This window comes from Nelumbo lutea, chromosome 7, assembly GCF_056320005.1.
Source record: "Nelumbo lutea isolate HS-2025 chromosome 7, American lotus-T2T, whole genome shotgun sequence".
Taxonomy (NCBI): domain Eukaryota; kingdom Viridiplantae; phylum Streptophyta; class Magnoliopsida; order Proteales; family Nelumbonaceae; genus Nelumbo; species Nelumbo lutea.
The window spans coordinates 58,141,783-58,165,258 of record NC_142690.1 but is presented as its reverse complement, the minus strand read 5'-3'; the positions used below and the strand labels follow the sequence as shown (position 1 = coordinate 58,165,258).

General features: G+C 34.8%; 1 protein-coding gene and 1 pseudogene across 1 annotated transcript; one reads left to right on the top strand and one right to left on the bottom strand.

Moving 5' to 3' along the window:
* Positions 1-4,065: 4,065 nt before the first annotated feature.
* LOC148846546 (uncharacterized) lies at positions 4,066-6,136 on the bottom strand. The gene is made up of 3 exons (XM_088955711.1): positions 6,006-6,136; positions 5,002-5,883; positions 4,066-4,854 (listed from the first exon to the last, which is right to left on the bottom strand). Exons 2-3 carry the CDS (start codon positions 5,518-5,520, stop codon positions 4,462-4,464), a joined length of 912 nt encoding a protein of 303 aa, XP_088811837.1. The 5' UTR covers positions 5,521-5,883; positions 6,006-6,136; the 3' UTR covers positions 4,066-4,461.
* A 1,965-nt stretch (positions 6,137-8,101) lies between these two features.
* LOC148846545 (kinetochore protein NDC80 homolog) lies at positions 8,102-16,014 on the top strand (annotated as a pseudogene).
* The last annotated feature ends 7,462 nt before the right edge of the window (positions 16,015-23,476 follow it).

The following is a 23,476-nucleotide window of genomic DNA, read 5'->3' as shown; positions in this document are numbered from 1 at the left end:
TGAAAGAAAAAAAGAGGTTGTGAATGGAAGTGATACCTTTCGAGGGATTTGAGGAAACTGATCGGTTTGAGTGGAGATAGCAATCTCAACCGTTTGCATTTAACCCATACTTGCTGGTGATGATAGTTGCCCAAAGGGAGTTTGATTCAATGGGGAATCTCCACAACCATTTTCCTAGGAGGGCAGTATTCTTCTCTTTTAGGTGTCTGATTCTCAGCCCTCCAACCTCTTTTGGTTTGCAGACCTGACTCCAATTCACTAAATGCCCTTTTCTAACACCTCCACCTTCCCATAGGAAATCTCTTTGAAGTTTTTCGATCTGTGATCTGATTTTGGAAGGGATCTGAAACACTGAAAGAAAGTAGACGAGCATGTTTACATAGAATACATTTATTTTGATCAACTCATCTTGCTAGGACAAAATGCATAGGCAAACCTAAGATCCTCCAATCATGTGCTTAGCAGACCTCATCAGGAGTTGCAATATTGGACAACTGGGGCCTGAAACTTAGTGGTTGGACTAGTTGTGAGCAAAAGAGAAAAGATATCATTTCCTTCAATGCCTTATTGATTGTAGTACATAGATCCATCACAAAAAAAAAAAAAAAAAAAAAAAAAAACATTTTAATTGTTGATTAGGTGCTGAACATATTAATAAACCACTCAAAGTGCAACCCTGCAGTACTAAACATTCCAGAAGAAGGTATAAACTTTTAGTTTAATAACAACACATGCATATTCACAATAAGGAGATTAATAAAAGAAGCCATAGTGTATACTTTATGACGTTTCCACATATGAATTTTCTTGGTCTTAGAGATAATATTGCATTCATACATAGAGTGTTTAACAAAAATCCTTAGAGAAAGGTATAAATAAAAATAGTTTTTCTTAAGAGAATTTATATTCATTTGTCTTCATAAGAGAGAAACGTGGAAAAAATTAAAAGCAGATTGACAAAGTATGGATGATGATAATAATATAATTTACAAGACATTTGCAGTGGATAACTTACTTTTTCTTTATCAATAAAAAAGAAGAGATTCTATTAGATAGTGACAGTAAGAAAATATACAAGAAACTAGTGAAAGATGGCAGAAAATGTGGCCACACCACAAGGAAAGAAAAAAAAAAAAGAAGTAAGCTGGGATAGAACCAAACTATGCCAAAAAGAGACTACGGTGCAAGCACATGGTAGTAGAAGACCCACAAAACAACTCTGCTCTAACTGTGACACCCCAGAAACAGAATCAACAATGGAATTATCCAATCATTATCATCATTACCCAAGCCTTATACCAACTATATGGGGTTTACTTTATGAGTGCTGTTAACACCATTCCATTATCCATTGTTAAATTATTGGTGCAGCATGAAAAGAAAAACCAGTATCCATGATAATGAGAGTTCGGAAACAGTTTTAGTGCCTGAATACAATATGTCAGTTATGTGTACAATATCCCACATAAAAGTATAACATCAACAAAATGGAAAAATACAGACAGGATTTTCAGGATAAAGTTGTCAGTCACATGCTAGTGTGGTAGCAGATAACCAGGAATTTTTGAAATAAGATACCAGCTCCCACAATAATAAACAAATAAATAATAATTTTTTATGATCTATTATTGGTAAAACAACATACTAGAGAAAATACCGTCCAAGATATCAAATAAAAGTCAATAAAAAAATAAACATACTAATTTATCTTAATGTTACTAAAAGTATTGCCTACTTGTGTACATCGTCTCTTCCAGAAAGCATGTAATTGTGAATACTCTGTCATACCAACCACATGATTGCAAACCTGGATAATGGAATTATCCAATATTGCCTTCCAATGGAACAAATTTTTAGACCTGGAAGCAAAGACTTCGTGCTTCAAAACTTCATGAAAAAAAAAAAAAAAAAAAACCTCAAGAGACCCTGTTGACTGACAGATCCAAAATATGACTTAAGTATGAGTTGCAATCCACAACAAACCTCTTAAACTCAGAGGTTGTAACCTCTAATCACCTTACACCCTGAAAAATTGTTGTACACATGATAGATTATACAGCTTAGTTTAGTGTTATAGCATATTTTTCCATTAGCGCCAAGACCACAAATCAATATCTGATGTTTCAAAACAACGTCCATGGAAATGCACACCACATTAGATTCTGCCACCTTGCACAGTTACTTCAATCATTTAACGAACACAAAATTTAATCAATCAAAACAAAAAGGACTAGTAATGATCAGATTCTACAAAGTATGCTCAACACAAAATTAGGCATCCAAATAGAACATCAAGGGAAGAATTAAATGAAACAATGACTACACAGGCTTATTCCTTCCCTGCCTTAAATGAAACAAATGGCCATGATAAATATTGTGTTTCTCCTAACGATGTATGACTGTATGATTATAGACTAAATGATTCAATTGGTTCGTTGGCTGAAGTTTTCGAACCAGATACATAATTTGTTCAGGTATGAAATATTACAACAGAATAAACCATTTCGGATCTCATTTATCTTAGTGAAACATCCAGTTGGCACTCCAGTATCACAATCTCAGTCATATTTAAATGCTAAAATGTTTCCTTTTTGAAATGCATGCAAGGACAAAAGATGGATATTGATAAAAAACATGTACTCCAGTTCCAGTCAGTCAGCTCCAATTTGAAGCACAGGTAGAACAAATTGTTGCCTTGGGATTATTTCAAGTAGTTCAGCATCATCCATGATTTTATTTTGACTAGGACATTATCCATGAAGTTTAAATGACTTTGGTGATTATTCTGTTACAGTACAAGGAAATCACTACTGAAAACACGTAAGGCATAGAAAATGGAATAACTAATGGATTGAGGTTGGAGTTTCTTTGCCTTCCCTATTTCCTCATTGGTTAAACCTTGGTTGAGTTTTCAAGGATTGTATTGTCAATGTCATATCATCTCTTTTTACTGCCAAATTGAACTGCATCACAGGGCAGCATTTTCAGTTTACTTCTGAATTTAAAATGTGATTTGACATTTCCAGTAGTTCAACATATGCCATCATAGTCATTTCCCTAACCTTAACCACATCAGTAAGACCGACCTATGAGCTAGTAAAAAATATTCAGCATGCCTTCTACCTATTAGCTATTAAAGGTCCAAAGTTAACAGCTGTCTCATTCTTATTTTCAAAAGTTCTCATTAACAGCACACAAGTGAATGGCCAACCAGAATCATTATATACTTGAGCAGGGTTAACAGTTGTTTTCTCTGCTTCAGCTAAATCTGACAACTCTGAAGTAAACTGCAGCTAAATCTAGTGTTTTTCTTACAATAAATGGATTACTTCTAGGTTTAGAATTCCAAGAAAACTGAAGTTTACCCATTATCTTAAGCAGGGTTACTTCTGAGTTCTCAGATTAGTTTTGGGTTGGCAGATTTAGCTGCTAACCCTGCTCATTTGTCTAGTTCTCATTGTAGTTGTTTCCTCTGCTTCAGCTTAATCTGCCAACCTGAATCATAATATACTTGAGCAGGGTTACCTTCTGTTTTACCCATTATTTTGCTTACAACAAATGGATTAATTCCAATGTGAATTGTATGAATGACCAAGTACAAAGATTTAAACTTCATCAATACATGGATATTGGAAAAAAGAAGTTTCTTTCAAAACACTACAGAGATTCTTAATCAGATCTTAGTCATTTACACACCATTAATTAACCACAGAAAAGGCCTAATATAAACAAAAAATAAAATGATGGAAACCCATTTCTCCCATTCTAACAAATCATTCTTTCAAGTATTACAAAGAAGAAATACTAAGGAAACATGGAAATATCTTAAGTTCACCTATAATAGAAAATTCAAACAAAACATCATAAGAAGCAAACCAGGCTGGCCTAAGTAAATCACTTTTCCTAATTATTTCTTTCTATGCCTCCTTTTTCTCTAGACCAGAAGGAGTCATACCAATCCATAAGCCATTGGCAAATCATTTGAAGATTTTATATGGGTAGCTAGCAATCATAAAATTAAAACAATGGACAAAACTTTCTGGTTGCTTTTCAAACTCCTAATAAACAGACAAATAAATACAATTATTGAATTGAATCGAACCAAAAAAATCAAATTTCAAAGCTTCATACATTTGCCAAATTTATAACTTGGTCCTTAGACCATGTACAAAAATAATAGAAGAAAAGGAAAAACTATTAATCATGTGGCCTTGGATGCATCAGGATATCAAAGTCACTGATAGTCCACTCTACAACTTGATCAGGGTTCATGAAAACCTCTGTACCAACGCCTATAGAGTCCCAAGACCTATCTATAGGCACAGTTCCTGGATCCTGATAGAAAGGTAATGTGAATGCCAATTGTCCAGCCTTTAGCTTCCACTTCCTTGAATCACTGATCCATCCATCTCCTTGCTTCTTTGGGAATCCATATGATTTCCAAACCGGATGAGGTAGTATCTAAATAATCTCCTGTGGCATTGGATTGCTGTAAGGGTCGCATAGTTGGTATAGCTCTTGAAGGTGTCCAGCATTGCTAGGTGCACAGTAACTATGGTAAGCCTCATATGGAAAGTTTGCTGTGTCATTACGATATATGGGAGGGGAACCACCACGAGTAATGTGATATGGAGGACATGCTTTTAAGTTGGTAGGGCTACACAGTGCAGTTGTGTTTGGACTGAGGATCATTCTGAAGTATCGATTTACATCAATTCTACTATTGCCTTCACATCTAAGACCATCATTCCGCCAACAGATTCTCATCTCTAGCAAGTTGAATTGGCTATTTGCACCTCCTCCCTTGAGCACATTAAGTGTGAAAATCACTTCAAAGTCTGGCGAAATTGTAAGCTGCAATATCAGAACAAACTAAAAGAAGTTAAAACTCTTAACTAACTAAAAAATATCATTGCAAATTATATGATCAATATGATCAGAAATCAGAAATTAATTATAGAAAAAAAATAGAAAGAAAGAAACCAGCACAATGATACTTACATCCTTAGTCATTCCTCTGGTACCATAGCCAAATTTTCCACCAGCAGTATCAGATTTCAGGATGAGCTTCAGTGATGGATATTTGTCTGATGTCCTCAAAAAGTGATGAAAAACCCAACTCTTATCCTCTCCAAACTTCTTTTCCCATGACACAGAGTAGTAGGAAATGTTACGTGTTACTCCTTTTCCAAAATCAACATCCAAGTCATGGGTGCCAAAGAAACTCCCTCTAAGAAACTTCTCCTTCCCAACAGTTTGCAAGCTGGTATAGTTATGGAACATAAGTGGCTGATTCATACACCCCTTTCCATAACATGAGAATCCATCTTCTGAATGTTCAAAGGGACCGACCTTCCTGCCTTTACTGGGGCACGATCCAGCATGTGTGTCTAGGTTACCATTTCTAAGAGTAATCATCCAGAACTGATAATAGTCAGAAATAAACCTCAGGTCGTTCCCATGTACCTCACTTGGAACCAAGATACAGTTCCTTCTGAACAGCATACAAATCTGGGTCATTAAGATGAGACAAATCTTGTCCCCTGAATGAACTAGGAAAAGGGTTTCCAACACTTAATCTGTTATCGGCTTCTGTGACTCTATGATGAACAGAGAATGTCTTAGGATGGACATCAAAGCAATCAGCTGCAGCCGGGCTCCCCATCTTAGGAGCTTCATGTCCAACCTTGTTACAGTAGTTCCATGAGTCTATGGCCAATCTAAGGTTAGAATTTCTCATACCAGGATCTCCCACAACGGAATATTCAGGTCCAGGCCACTCGTAATCATCTAATTGACCGAAGGAAACAGTGAAGGAAAAGATTGAAAGGAAGGAAAGAATAGCTAACACCATAGTCATTTTGTTTGTTGCAGACGCACGCACTGCAGATAAACAGAAGAGAAGAGAAGTCAGTGTAATGGAACAGAAAATGAATAAAGAGAAAGAGAATTCACTGTAAGAACATGAATAAAGAGAAAGAGAAACGAAGGGAAAAGAGACTTACCGTAACGATTTCTCAGTGTTGAATCGAACGAAGTGTAGTGTTGATGATGCTGTATGTATGCGAATGAGAGGCAGTCTATTTACTATTTACAAAACAAGAATCCTACTTAGAGTAGGATTATTAGTAATAACGTGTACTGGATGGAATTCTTAACCGACTTAACTAACAGAGTAACAGACTGCAATATCTATTTACTATTTATAATACAAGAATCCTACTTAGAGTAGGATTATTAGTACAAACGGCTGCTGGAATGGAATTCTGTTAACCGACTTAACTAACAACTAACAACGGCTGCTTTCGTATGGCGGTTACTAACGCCTCGAGTTCCCACAACGACCAAAGATCTTTGTGAAGATAGTTAATCTTATCTTAATCATTTAGGGCTGTCACTGGTTGGATCGGGTCTAGTTAGAACCAGAACCGTCCCGGTTATATTGAAAACTATATTTTTTTATTAAATAATAATTTAAATTCTAAATGTTGATAATATAACCAAAATAAAATTGATAGAAAAGTATTAAATTACTTATATATATTAATAAATGAAATAATTTTAATTAATATTATCTATCTAAATTATCATGTCAAACATAAAACATGATAAAAAATTATAAAAAATCAAATATTTTGATAACATAACCTTAACAAAATTGATAGAAAAATATTTAATTAATTGTATGTTAATAATTTAAATATTTTTTAACTAATATTATTCATCAAATTTATCATTTCAAACATAAAACACGATAAAAATTATAAAAAAATAAGAAAATGTTATATATTCAAAATTCAATCAAATAATCAGTTTTCGGGTCTGAATTGGTTCAGGACAGGCAAGTGTCAGAACCGGCCCAATTATTAACCGGGACAAAACAATGGAACCAGACCTCATTATAATTGGTTCGATCTATTCAGGTACATTGGATAGACATGACCCATTGACAGTCCTATCTAAAGAGAGCTATCTATTGACTAAAGGGATAAGTAGATTGCACTCTCCCTCGGAAATCTGAAAAGATTGCTCCCTCCTAATCTACTAGTAACTTCCCCCTATAAAGCGCATCTTGCCCGTGGATTTGGCATCAATCCACGGTCAGGATTCATTCCACCTGTATGGTGGAGCTAAGATTTTTAGGGGTGGACTGAACAATAAAAACCCCTTGACTAAAAAGCAACGGGTTGAATGTGAATCCCCTGATTTGTTGGGTTATAGGGTTGGGTGCAATCTGAATCCCAAGTGCTTAGGATGTTCGGTTAGTATCGAGGTCTAGGGCTTGAGGAGGTCCTGTTAATAGTTCTCTATGGGCCAATATTCAGTTTTGATCATGTAGGGAGATGCATTCAAGTTGAATTTGCATTCTATCACCCCTTGGGTCAATCTTTTACATTGACCCTTCAATAAAAACTTGCCACATCATCTTGAAGAATCTAGGTATAAGTGGACTGCATTCCACCTCAAAAATCTAAAATTGTAACCCCCTCCTAGTTTACTAGTAGCCCCTCTATAAACTGCATCCTACCCATGGATTTGGCATCAATCCACGATCAGGATTCAGTCCACCCCTAGAAATCTTATTTCTGCCCTAGGGGTGGACTGAACAATTAAAACCCCAAGAATCTATGGCAGGGATAGTGGTGTTCCAATCTTGCTTTCATCATCTTGAACAAGATTTATGATTTGAGATGGATGTCACAAGTAGAGGGTCAAATACCATCTTCACTTGAATGGAGTGATTTGGTTGTCACTACTCATCAAAAGGAGATCAACTTCAGTCAAGGCAAGCCCGTGCTCACACCGTCCCAACAGCCTCTTTCAACCTTGCATCAGGAATATCTCCCCATGAAATAAAGCACATGAGTAGGGAAAATTCCCAATACAAGACTGTAAAGGCTGTTCAAATGGGCGTTGCCATGATGGGAGACCAACTCCACCAAAAGTGGAGAAGAAGATGATTTCTTTTGTTTTAAGAGGATCTTCTCCCTTCAAATACACCACTCTCTTTGATACACCTAATTTGTAATTACTATGGATGTCAAAGGGCTGGGTTAAGTGGTAAACCTGCCTTAATATGGTTACATGTAACATTGTAAATATGGACTTTGTTGCTGCTTGGATTAACAAGGAGATGAATGTAAGACCTAGGATTTTGGCAACTTGTGGTCATGGAAAGGTGTTAGAGGCATTGGAGTTATGTCCCTAGGGTGGTGTCTTTGATACTAAAATTTAGAGTGTTCTCATGTGTTGTACCTTGGGGTTCTGTGCCCATATATACTTGATATTAATAATTATTTTAAAAATAAAGTTAATATTGAGAAATTAATAAAAATAATGGTAATAATTAACTAATAATATATTATTATTTTAATAGTGAATAATTAAATGATAAAATACTTTATTATTATTATTATTATTATTGAATAATTAAAACAATAATAATAATAATAGTTAAAAATAATGATAATATAAAAATATTAAATAATTAAACAATTAAATATTAGTAATATAATGAAATAATAAATAAATAAAATAGTAACTAATTATTACTATTTTAATAACAATAATAATATTATTGTTAACTTAATAAATAATAATTATTATTTTAATCATATTTATTATTATGAAAATAATATCTTATTGTTCTTATTATTATTGTTGTTATTGTTATTATTATTATTATTATAATGTTTTAATATAATAATAATAATTATTATTGTTAATTTAATAAATAATAATAATTATTATTTTAATCATATTTATTATTATGAGAATAATTTCTTCTTCTTCTTCTTCTTCTTCTTCTTCTTCTTCTTCTTCTTCTTTTATTCTTATTCTTCTTCTTCTTCTTCTTCTTCTTCTTCTTCTTATTATTATTATTATAAAGTTTTAATATAACAAGAGCATGTTACTAATAATAAATGATGAATAAAATGCACAAAGGGAAATTGGGGGATAAATAATAAAAATATGGTCATTTTGATGTTTGCAATCTAAAAAATAAGAGGTATTAAAATAATAACATGATGCCAAGATTCTTTTGCTTTTAAGATATGTATTAAAAGAACAGTGAAAGTCATTTGCTTTGAAGACATTAGAGATTGAAAACAAGTTAAAACAACAAGACCTTGAATATATAGGCTATGCTTAATTACAAATGCCATACAACCCTTTTATCAAAATTGCTTAATTTTTTTTTCTAGTAAACCAATTTTGCTTAATTGAGTGTGAGTAAAAAAAAAAGCTAAATAAAAGAGGGTGTAAATTACAAAATCACCCATTGTACCATGGTCAGTCAGTGATAATTACCCTTGAACTTACACTTTGGGACAAATACCCTTGACTATTAAGTTGGAGGACAAAATGCATTAAATTACCAAAATATTCACTTTAACTTTTTTTATTTTATTTAAGGTTCGACTATGATATGGAAAGGATATGATATCTTAAAAATTTCTAACCAATCAAGTGGTATCATAAAAGTGGTAGTCAATAAAGTGTTATTTATCAAAATTCATGGGTGGGTTTTGATTGGTCAAAACTCTTCCGGTACCATGTCTTTCCCGCATCATAGATTTTCCCTTTTATTTTTCTTGCCATTTTCCCTTAAACCATAATTGATCCAAAATACTTTCATTTTTTTCCAAATGAAACCAACTAGAATAACAATAATCATTTTATTTACATACAAAAAAGTTTCTTTAAATCCTTGTTTATTTTATTGACATGAATGTCTTTATTCATCTTAAAATATAAAAATTATTCATTCCTTTTTCTAATAAATCAAGAAAAACCAAATGAAACCTCAAATACATATATATTGAAAAGAAACCTCTACCAATTTTATTTAAACTAGTAAAAGTGCACGCGTGTTGCACGCGACAATATCAAATGATAATGATGATAATCAGAACCAAATGACCTTATTGATTGAACCATTAAACTATTTAACCAAGAAAATGGGCTATGATTAAGACATGAATTCATTTTTTCTTTGTATTTTAGCCATTTGTATCTTTACTAACAATAATTCTTATTTTTCAAACATATTTTTGTTTAATATGAAGAACATATAATATTAATGCATGTTCAAATTTTTTCTATAAAATTTATAAAAAATACTATATTTTTATTTTTAATTATTTAATTTATGAGATAATAAAAATTACTCATTTTCCAAGGGGCAATACAATTCCAATATATTATTTGAATATTGGTTTTTAATATATATATATATATATATATATATATATATATATATATATATATATATATATATATATATATATATATATGAGATCCGATTAGATCTTCAGATCAAATTGAATTCGAATATATCCTGATTCAAATCCAATCCGATCAAACCACTTGCCTACAATGACTTATTTAATTAAATCATTGGACCACTTGACATGGTTAGTAGGGTCATGTGCTATACATTAATGCTCTTTATTTTTTATCCCATTTCTATCATTAATGAAAATAATTCTCATTAATCACATTTCTTTTATATGATAAATATATAATATTATAGAATGTACCCAAAATTGTCTATAAATTTCTACATTTTTTAGAATTTTATTATTTAACATGGATAGTTGAACCACCAACCCATCACTTAGATAGAAAAACCATTTTTCTTTTTCGGTTGATTGTTAAATCATATATTCCATTTTCATTAGCAATAAAAATAATTCTTATTTCACATTTATTTTTACACGTGATGGTATCAAATGATGATGATGATGATAATAATAAACAACCAAATGACCTTACTAGTTGAACAATTAATCTATTTAACCAGAAAAATGGAGTATGATTAAGACATTGATTCATTTTTTCATTGTATTTTAGCAATTTCTATCTTTACTAGCAATAAAATTCTAATTTTTTTCAAACATATTTTTTTTAGTATGAAGAATATATAATATTAATGTATATTCAATTTTTATAATATTTATAAAAATATATATTTTTTATTTTTATTATTTAATTTATGAGATAATAAAAATTACTTATTTACCAAGAGAAAATTCAATTCCAATATATTGTTTAAATACTGGTTTTTAATATTGTGGTCAAATCAATTATTTATATATATATATATATATATATATATATTATTTATATATAGTATATGTGTTATTTATTATTTGTTTATAAATATTTTATTTATATTCCATTTTTGTAAACTTTTTATATGATGGAAATAGTTAAAAAATACTTATATTTTTGTTTGTTTATTTTAATTGTTATATTTCCTTTTTATTTTAATAATTTATTATTTAAAAAATAAATCGGATTGTATCATATTCAAATATCCGACATCTTGATCAGATTCGGATTCGAATAAATATTTATGAGATCTGGTCGAATCTTTGGATTATATCAGATTTGAATATACCCTAATTCAAATCTAATCTAATTTGATCTGTTTGCATCCCTACCAAGCCACTTGCCTACGATGACCTAGCTAATTAAATTATTGAACCATTTGACATGGTTAGTTTGGTCATGTGTTAGACATTAATGCTCTTTATTTTTTCTCCTAATTTTCATCCCACTTCTATCGTTGATGAAAATAATTCCCATTAACCACACATTTTTATATGATGAATATATATTATACAATATACCCAAAGTTATCGACAAATTTATATATTTTTAGAACTTTATGTATTTTATTATTTAATAATAACAACATGTGTTGATTCATTTGACATGGATAGTTTAACCACTAACCCACCATTTGGATGGAAAAAAAATCATTTTGCTTTTTCGGTTGATTTTAAACCATGTATTCTATTTTCATCATCGATAAAATAATTCTTATTTTCACATTCATTGTTGTTTAATATGGTGAATATATAACAATAAAATTGTATCAAAATGCTTTATACAAAGCTTATATTTTTCTTTGAATTTATGTATGTATGTATGTATGTGTATATTTAATATTCGTTACTTAGTTATGACATCATAGATTGACCCATTTGAGTTAGAATATTAGATCATTGACCTACCTACCATCTAGATATGGAAAATGGTTTCATTTTCAAATTGGTTTTAAATTTTGCATTTCATTTATATCAATGATAAAATAATTAATGTTTATCATACTTAATTTTATTTATAATATTAGTATATAATATTATAGATGTGCCCAAAATTGTTTCATATTTTTTCTACATTCTATTTTAAAAAATTTATTTTTAATTATATATCATAGGATAACTTATTAATTTCCCATCGGTTTCAAGTTGTATATTTGATGTCCATCATTAATAAAATTATGTTTATTTTATCATACTTATTTTTTAATGTGACAAATATATAATAATAGAAACGTGTCCAATTTTTTAAATTTTTTTCTATTTTTTTGTATTTTTATATTTATAAAATTGTATTATTTATTTATGACATCATGCAATTATCCATTTGACCCAATTGGTTGAAGTACTTACCCACGACCTAGATGGAAAATATGATTTCATTTCTAGGTTTATTTTAAAAGTATAAAATTCCGTTCTATTAATAATTATCGCGTATGGATTTATTAGTAGAATTTAATCATGATAAACAAAAGTATTTTTTATATTTCTAAATTTGTATTATTTATTTATAACATCATAAAATTATCCATTCGACCCAAATGGTTGAACTACTTACCCACCACCTAGATGGAAAATATGATCTCATTTCTATGTATTTTAAAAATATAAAATTTCATTATATTAATACTTCTTGTGTATGGATTTATTAGTGGAATTTAATGATGATAAACAAAAGTATAAATGTTGGATTCAATGAGTGAGAATGTGATTTATTTAATGACTTAAATGTGAGACTTAAAGAGAGGTAATTGAATGTACTTAATGATATTATTTTAATTACATTGTCTGTCATTTTAATGGAGATGAACTAAATTCAAAACGAGGGGTATTTTAGTAAAGAAAAATTCCATAAGCCAATACCTCCTCATTCACACTTATATATATATATATATATTGGATCCAATAAAAAATATAAACCAATAGAACTTCAATATTATATTTAGAAAATTAGTCGAATCATAAATCGTTCAAATAAATAATAAAAGGGTAATTTAGATATTTAAAAATTGTAAACAATTGAGTGAGCATTTTTTCGAAGTAAATAGACAAAACTCCAAGGTAGACTTATTCATGGGCCAAGCTTTGTCTATGTATCAAACATAATACATTTAGGCCCAAGCCCAAGCCCGAGCCTGATCGGACCATCGGGTCTAGGTCTTGAGCCCGAGCCTAACCCTCATATAAAACTCGAACAGAAATTTGAAAACCGACTTTTTTTATATTTAATAAAAAATATTTTATTTATATTAAAAACCTTCAAAACTCAAAAATTATAAACATTTCACTATTACTTGAAAAAACAAAGAGAAGAAGAGAAAAGAAAAAAGTTCGGGTCCGATGCTTTAGGCCCGAACTCGAGCCCACATGCCTAGAATTATGGCCAAGCCGGCCGAGGAGCCATCGGTGGGCGGAGACGCCCAAAGGACTCTCTGCAAGATCGACTTCCGATCGACACTCGCCATTTAAGCACCATTCGAAACTGAGACTCCGACGCCAGTTTCTGCAGCAGCAGCCCCTCCAACTCTTTCATCGGGATGGGCCGCGCCACCCCCGGCCCCATTACCGATCGCGCCCATCATGCCTCCGCCATCCGCGTCATCAACGCCTATCTCGCTTTCCACTCCTCCACTGTCCTCAAACCCCCTCTCCCCTATGCCAAAGACATCACTGACACCATTCGCTTTCTCTTCACACGCCTCGATTGGCCCTATTTCAAACTCGAAGAAGATCTTCCTCTTCTCCTCTAACACCTCAATTGCCCCTTCAAACTCAACAAATCCGCCCTCAAAGCTCCCGGCACTCTTCATTCCTGGCCTTCCCTTCTTACCGTCATTCACTGGCTCGTCGAGCTTGCGCTCTACAACGATCACATCGCGTCTTCTTCGACAACGACGACAAATTCACTCTTCCGAGATAATAGGGTTCTTACTCACATCGTAAATAGTTACTCGCTCTACATCCGCGGCGACGATGATGGTGTTGAAGCTCTCGATAATGAATTCAATAGGCAAATAGAACAAGAGAGGGATGCCGCGGCTGAGAAAGTTAAGTCGTTGGGGAAAGAAGTGGCTGATCTTGAAGCCCATCTTGAAGCATTGAGGTCGGGGCCGTCCGAGAGGGAGGTGCTCGGAGAGATAAATCTATGCTGGAGAAGGATGTGCAGAAGTTTCACACAATTGTTGAGGAGCTCACTAACGCAATTGTGATGGTGGAGAAGACTTTGAAGGATTAGGAGAAGGAATTGGACGCCAAGCTCCAGGAGAATAAGAGGATTTCTGAGGAGAATGAGGAGACGAAGAAGAGAGTTGATGCGCAGACTGTGAATGCTAGGGATGCGGAGAGGATGAAGAGGAAGCTCCAGGCTGTGGAAAGAGATATTGCGGAGACAGAGCTTGCGAGGAACGATTGGGAGAAGTCCTGGGACCTTGATGCCACTCTAGCACATAAGCTTAAGGAACTTGAGAACCTCTCAATTGAATGCAATCATGCTCTCAGGAGGTGAATTGCTAAGATTTGCTTGATGATTTGCATTTTGAATTGTTTTTGCCAATTCATCTCTAACTAATGTGCTGAAGCTGCGTCAATTATCTGATTTTGAAGGTATATTGCTTCATGATCTAAATAGGTCAGAAACCATTTTAGTTTTAATTTTATAATCGAAACATTTTGGTTTGTGGGTTTCCTGAGTATTATTTGAAATTCCATTCCATTATAGCTTTTAGGGCTGGTTTATTCCTTGTGTAGAAGTTAACATGAATGTTTTTGTTTTCATTTATTTTTGAATTTTCTGCATCAGCATGCATAAAAAAAATGCACGTTCTTGAACTGGGTTTTTGTTTTGAATATCAAAAACAAGTTGGTTTTATTTCAAAAATAAATTCATATTTTTAAAATAATCAAAATGATAGTTTTAAAAACAGAAATGGATTTTGTAGTAAAGATATTATATAATTCATTTCTTTTTGAAAGGTAAGGTAAAATTTTTATTCCGTAGAGAAAACACAAGGTACAATAGATTCTAGGATACAGAAAGACTAGCCTGGAATCAAAGATAGATATTATATAATTCATGTAACATGATATTAAATAACCAGATGAAAACATAATCTTTAAATCAGGAATTTAACATGTTTTGGTTGTGGTTGAGAATCTTGAGACTTTGGGAACAAATCCCGCCTACACCAGGGTTGGGGGGTTATTGGTAGGCGGTAGGGGGACAGGCTATCCCTGTTATGTAGCCCCATCAAGAAATAAAAAAAGAGCATATTTTGGTTCCAGTTTTGGAAGCAAAGAACACATATAACCATGAATCTATTTTCTGTATTTTTGCTTTTTTCTTGGTTTTGAGAATCAATTTATTTTCAAATCAGATAGTTTTGATTTGTTTTTGAAACTCACAACATGAAAAACAATCCACATTGAAGAACACTTCCTTCATAGCTACAACGTTGTTTCCTTTTTGTCATTTCCAGGCTAAAGATCGGAGGCAATTATCAATACGTGCTGAACGCCAAAGGATCAACCCCTGCTGAGGTGTTGGGAATTGACTACAAAGGAAGACTAAAACCTGCCCTTAATGAATTTATGGATAACATAAAGAAAAGCTCCAAGGCAAAGTTGGAGGAATTGATTTCTCTTCAACAACAGTCTGTGGAAAATGCTACTAAGATCGAGGGCAAAAGAAATCGTCTTGCAGCCCTTCAATATAGGATTGATGAGGTATGTGATTGGGATTATACAACAGGGCATGGTATTTGTTTGTTGATGTCATGAAAATTTTCCTTTCGTTTTGTTTAATAGATGCTCAAATTTGTTCTGGTTGTATATTTTGGAACCAAAAAAATTGTAGGTAATTAATTACCTTGCACCTTTTGTTAAGGCTGCAGCAGTTACATGATCTGTCTGGTTCCAATGATATTGAAGCTTTTCAAGTTCTATGGCTTGCTTCATTATTCTGGATTGTTGGAACTTTGAAGTTAAAATTTCGTTTGCTGAAGATAGGAAGAACAAAAAGAAATAAGATGTATATCTACTTTAAGTAAAGTTGAAGGAATGACACAATGTCCCATTTTTTGAATTCTAACATTATATACTTGCAAAAAGGGGTCTAAAATATTGCTTTTGTTGCTATAATATTTGATACAAAAAATGCACTCATCTTGTACATTAGATATTCATTTATGTCAAGTAAGCAAAGAGATAAAAGGGAAATGTTATGTAAATGCGTCCTCAAGAGTCCATTGAATGTTGGATTCTGACGTGTGCTCCACACAAACATCTTTTCATTTTAGGAGATTCCATGCAAGACTGGTATACCCCTCGTCTACCTATCTTTATTTATACCTTTCAATAAACCCATTTGCCTTGTATTTTACCATAAAATCCCACTTGTAACCAAAATGGTCCTTGTCCTTAGAAAGTTCAAACAACTCCCACTTCTAATTTTTAGTTAGAGCATTCATATCTTGTTTCATTGCTTCCTTTCACTTTTTTTTTTTATAGATCAATAACAAAAACTTTCATTAGAAAAAAGGAAGTACAAAGGACTAGGGAGGGGTAAACTCTCTTATCTCTCCCCAAGAAATAAATACATAGCTTTCTTTCATTTATGATGAGATGTAGCTTTTACAACACTTTCAGGAAAGGAGATAAAAGTAGGTGCAAGTGCAATATAAATGAAATAAAAGATTAATTAAAAGGAACTTAGAATGGAGTAGGCAATACTGATATACCTTTATGCAAAGCAATAAGAAGTTAAGAACATCCAAATCACATGGTTGTGTATTGATAAAAAAGGAATATGATGGATGTCACAGATCAGCAACACGAGACACTTTGACCTTCTTAGGTTCACTTGCAATTCATTGCATGGCATGATTGTAGTAAGAACAAAAATGAGGATGTTGAGAAATATTTACTGAAATAGGCAAAGGTGATGACCTCTCTTCCCCAATCTTACAAGTCTCGCCCTAAAGACAGAAAAACAAGGAAAATACTAATACAAGTGATAGTCATAGTAACATAGGATTTCCTAGATGTAGGATCAAAACATCTAGACCCTTTCTAAATGGAGGGATATCCAATAAAGCACCATCAATTGCATCAGACAACTAATTATACATGAAAGAATGGAGAAAGCATAACTATCAGGAAAGAAGTGTTGAAGTATGGATTTTAATTGAGGGATCCTGGATGGCATGCAATTTATCAGGTCAATAGCATTCTAAACAACATTCCAAAAACGAAAAGGAATGTGAGTTTCAATATCACTTCTAGCTACTTTTAGAACCTGGATTTTTTTTTCCTTTATGCTACTTCATTTTTCCGAGGGTAGGAACATAGATAAATAACTTTTTAGTTCACTGGATATGAAGTTGTTTCTCAAAGGTTTCCTTGGTAGTAATTTTATTGCTTGGATAGTATGGGGATATACAATGCTTGGTTAGTTGGCAGGCTTCACATTGATGATCTAAAGGAAAATGAACTTAAATAAACCAAGAAACACAGACATAAAATATTTGCATGGGGTCTAACTGGACCGGGCTCTGAAATGTAAAACCAATTTATAATTTTTGTTTGTATTGTCAGCTGGTTGCTTTTCTTGGATGTATTTGTCTCTACTGTGTAGTTGTCAAGGCAATGCCTAGGTGACAAGGCACTCATGGAGGGTCGCCTTTCTTAATTGCATACCTATTTTGTGTATACTGCTATGCTATAAATGAAACACTTATATTCTTTATTTTTTGAGATTATAATTATAACATAGACTATTTTTGAACTAAAATATTCATTTTGTAGGTCTATATGCTAGTTGTTTGTAATTATTTTCTTATTGGTTAGGGTTCTATCAACACACATGTTGGTGTATGCTGTCTTGAACCCTCACAGACTTCAAATCCTGAACCAATAAGCAAGGAAGAATGTAAAATTTTGTCAAATCAACACATTCTTTATCTTTATCACTAATTCACTATCATCTTCTTTCCCTGGGACAAAAAGAGGGGCTCAGCCCCTATATTTTCCTTCTTTTCTTTCTTCTTTTTCTTCTCATGAATATTTGAATTTCTATGCTTTAATATGAAGCTATAGGATAATTATTAATGAAAGATGATTGCTGGTTGCTATGGAACCTAGGGAATTACCCTAGGATTCATGGATTTTATTTAAAAAAATTCCATCACCTAGGTGACTAGGCAACAGGGCACCCCCGTCACTTAGCCTTGCCTTGGCGCCTTGAAAACAATGCTCTATTGTTTTTTCCTGGATTGTTTAGGGACATTTTTTTTCTTCTGATTATGAATACATTTTGCAAATTCATCAGCAAATGGGGGAAAGACAAATATGGGTGGTACAGTGGTTAAAATCTTTGGATTTATTCACAGACTTTACTGTGGATGATCTGCTGAGAAAGTGGAAAGAGATTGCTAGCTTTGCCCAGGTCAAAGCGGGTCTAAATTTGTCTTGGATCCCTCCCCCCCACTGGTTTTATAAAGCTGAACTTTGATGGCAGTAGTAGAGGGAATCCTGGGCAATCTGGCATTGGGGGAGTGTTCAGGGATATGAGAATGGGACTGTCGCAGCCATGTTCTCAGGCCCAATTGGGGTAGGTGACTCTCTCAGGGCTGAGATCTTTGTGGTCTTGGTAGGTGTTCAAAGGGCAAAGGAAATGAACATTTTTTTTTATCAATAACAATTTCATTAATTCACCAAAAACGTTACGCAAGGAAGACAAACACACTTATCTTCTAAAAACAATAAAGGTCCTCAAGAAAAACAAAAGAATAGGAAGATACAATAAAGTTACAACTTAGCCCAAAACATTGAATCCCTTTCTGCCCCTTGTTTATCTAAACCATCAACTAAAGAATTGGCTGATCTTTTAACCCAACACATCTTAATTTCCATCTCTCGCACCGACTACTTAAATTTCCTCCTCAGATTGCTGTACTTCCTTAGACCATTGCTGTCTGCATTCAGCCACCCTATCACCACCTCCAAATCCCCTTCAATTAGGAGTTTTTTGATGTTCATCTCCTTATCTTTCTCGACTCCTTCCATAACTACAAAGATCTCAGCTCTAAGGGAGTCACCCACTCCAATTGGACTTGAGAACATGGCAAAAATGACCCCATTCTCATCCTTAAAGACACCCTCAATCCCTGATTGTCCAAGGTTCCCCCTACTACTCCCATCAAAGCTTAATTTCATGAATCTAGCAGGTGGAGGGGTCCAATACACACTCATTACTGACTTGGTCTGTGTGCATTCTGCTATTTCACCCCACTTCCTCAACATGCCATCCACCGTGTAATCTGTGAATAGTTCCAAAGATTTCAGCCACTGAACAGCCCTAATATGAATGATAGCCTTTAGTTCTTCCACCCCTCTCTTAGCTTCTAAAAATATCCTGAAATTTCTTTCTTCCCATAATGTTCAACATACTGTAACCCTCAGTCCTCTCCACATAGTCTTTCCCCTTTTCCTACGCCATCTGAAGAAAGAAGGGGAAAAGAGGCCCTGTAGATCTGATGGAGGGTTCCATCTACACTCAAAGAGGGAAAAAGCCCATTCGCAAATTGACCTCGCAAAATGGCAAGACACCAGTAGATGAAAACCAGTCTCCCCATCCGCTTTACATAGAACACACCAATGGGGTGACAAGTAAGTATTGGGTCTCTTCTTTTGGAGTAGATCACTAGTGTTGAATCTTTCTAGATAGGCTTCCCAACAAAAACTATCAACCCTAGGAGGGATTGCTCTACACCAAACCTCATCAATAGGGAAAGAGGAGGTTCCAGGACTGGTGGACTAGCTTAAGACTTTGAAAAAGGAAGCACAAGAAAAGAAGCCAATGGGGGTAAGGGTCCAAATTCTAGAGTCCGCCCTTATGGGGTCTAAGACAACGTTATCAAGGAGTTCAAGAAGGCTTGAAATATTGTCGAAGTTTGAATCCCTCAAAGCCCTTTTTAGACCCAAATTCTACTCAAGCCCAGAAGTGGAAGAGGATGGAGTGATGAAGGATAAAATTGGCTCATTTTTAAGATCAGATAGAGCATACAAAAAAGGAAATTGGTCCTTTAGAGGGGCATTCCCCACCTAAGTTTGTTCCCAAAATATTATGGAGTTACCGGAATTCAGATCATACTTGATATTAGGGGAGAAAACTGGAAGCAGATCATGAATGACTTTCTAAGGAGAAAAGCTTGTGGTCCTAGCTTTGATTCCAGCATCCCAACCATTGTGCTCCAGCCCATGTATACTTGCCACTATTTTAGCCCATAGCTTCTCTTTCTCCAAAAGGAACCTCCACAACCACTTCCCTAGAAGAGCCATATTCCTTCTAATATTCCCAATCCCCAAACCACCACAAGTTTTACTCCTGGACACTACCTCCCAGTTGACTCTATGATCCCTCTTCTCCTCTCCCGGCTTCCACAGGAAATCTCTCATCAACTATTCCAATCTGTTAGACACCTTCATTGGGATTTTGAACACAGACAAGAAATAAATGGATAAATTAGCAAGTGTGGCCTTAATCAATGTAATTCTTCCACCGAGAGAGAGGCAATTCTTTTTCCAAGGGACCAATCTCTTTTCAACCTTTCCACCACTGGGTTCCAAAAACTCTCCCTCATAGGGTTATCACCTAATGGCAACCCTTAATAATTCAATGGCCACCCTGAAACTTCACACCCCAACACTTATGCACTCTCCCTGATCTCTCCCTCCTCCATATTCACCCCCGCTACGCAACTTTTCCCAAAGTTTACCTTCAAGTTTGACATTTGCTCAAACAGGTATCACCACCTTCAAGTTCCTGATAGAGCTCACATTACCACCTTCACAGAACAGAATCATGTCATTAGCAAACTATAAATGAGTGAGGGGGGTTTCCGCCCTTCCAACTCTCTACCCTCTAATGAGACCTCTCGAGTCTGCTTTGTGAATCAATTTCCCCAGAACTTCCACAATTAGTATGAACAAGAAAGGAGAGAGGGAGTCTCCTTGTCTTTACCTCTACTGTTTGAAAAGAAATCTACCACTGTCCGATTCACTAACACTGAATAATGACAATTCTGGACACAACCCATGATCCAATTGCACCATCTAGCCCCAAACCCCAATTTCATCAAGACTTTCCTCAAAAATTCCCAGTCCACCAAGTCATAAGCCTTTTCAAAGTCCAACTTACAGACCACTCCCTTCTTTTTATCCTTCTTAAAGTTCTCCACACTCTCATTAGTAATTAAGATTTGATCAGTGATTTATCTTCCACTCACAAAAGCTCCCTGATTTTGTGCAATGATGTTTGGCAAAACCTCCTTCAGCCTCAAAGACAACACCTTAGCAATGATCTTATATAGGCTATTCACCAAGCTAATTAGCCTAAAATCCTTCGGGTGCGAAACATCTTTCTTTTTTGGAATCAAAGCTATAAATGTAGAGTTCACACCTGGATTGATAATTCATCTCTTGAAAAACTCCTCAAACACCAACAAAAGATCATCTTTCATAATATCCCAACAGTCCATAAAAAACATAGCCTCCTTGATCTCTTCCAAATCAATCATTCTTTCCAACCTTCTCCTGTTTTCCACCCCTACATCTGGCCAATCCAATCCTTCTACTTACCGGCCTTCTTAGAATGGATTTAAAGTGCTCCACACATGCCCCTGCTATCTTCTCTTGGATGGAGTAACCACATATTTTCAAATCTAAAGGGGGCGGGTCCTCCATTCCTTCTTTCCTCCTTGCAAATTACTATGGGTCAATGATCCGAGGTCACCCTTAGGAGAGCTCTAGAAGCCAAATTTCCCCAGTGTTCTTCCCAATCCAAAGAGAACAGGAATCTATCCAACTTAGAGCAAATGGGTCTAGATTGGGGATTTGACCATGTAAATGTTTTGTGGGCTAGAGGAATCTCTTTGAGTTCAAAGGCATCCACAAACCTATTAAACTTCCTCATGCTTTTTGTCACCCTCTGATTAGTCTTTCTGGTTTCCTCCGAGTATCTAATCACATTGAAGTCCCCACCCACACACCATGGCCCATCCCACAACCCTCTAACATCTGCCAATTCCTTCCACAACTCCTTTCTCTCTCTGTAGTCATTTGGTCCGTATACATTTGTAAGGTCCCATACATAACCATCCTCTTACTGCTTAAACTTCATGGAAACCGAATACTTTTCAATCAGCTCCTCCAGGCCTTCAACCACATTCCTCTTCCACATTGTTACAATCCCCCCCGAAGCACCCCACGAAGGAGCAACCACTTAGCTAATCCCCCTGGCTTTCCATACACTCCTTGCCTATCTGTTATTAAACTCTATTCTCTTGGACTCCTATAACAGAATAATATCTGGATCATACCTCCTTATCACCTCTTTTATTGTCGTTCTTTTCCTTGCACTCCCTATTCCCCTCATGTTCTAACTAATTATCTTCATTTTCACTTCTTTCTTAACTCCTTCTTCGCCTACCCACTACTTTCCCCCTTTTCTTCTATCTCCTGTTACCCCAAACTTTTCCCCTTCTACATCTCTTTTCAGCCTCTCTACTTTACTAAATTTCCTCTTCTGTAAACCTTCTTTCAGCACATTCAAGTCTTCCAACCTACATCCTAACTTCCCCACAAATTCTGCTATCATATCCTCATTCACTGACTCCTCCACCCCTATCCGTCCTGCATTTTCCCCTCCATCTCTGCCCCCCTGCCCTTCCCTCCTCTCCTCTGGTCCCACCTCTCTTCTCACCTCTCCCTCCCTTCATCATCTCCTGTTACCTCCCTCCTGCCATGTTCTTCCCCATATTCCTCTCCCACTCTACCCTCCTTCCTTTCCTTCCTCTCCGCTGACCCCTCCCCTCTTCCTTCCTCCCCATCCCTCCTCCAAGTCAGAATTCCTTCCACTTCATTAAACACTCTTTCAATGATTTCCCACACTTTTTCATTCTTATACCTCCCCTCCCGCATCTCCTTATAGTCCTTCATTCCCCTCTCCACTACCTCAAATAACCCACCATCTAGCTTGGTTGCATATTCATGGGTTACAGGACAAGGATCTGGAACCAATTACATAGGAAACACATTACTAGCACAAATCGGATTCACTTGGTTACCTGGGATTGATGGAAAGGTTGGAAAAAGGCTGTTCTTGGCCTTCCCCTCTTGTTCCAGAGGTTGGTAAACGTCTATCTCCCTGAGTTGGTTGGAAAATGCTTCTGTCCTTTGGTCACCCTGGTGATCTTTCCACTCTACCCCTGATTCACCCCTAGAAGGTGTGTTCCTGCTTTGCTTCAGGTTCACCCGATTTGCCCCTTTTGTTGTACCTTGCACACTCTGGAGTCTTGGAGATGAGT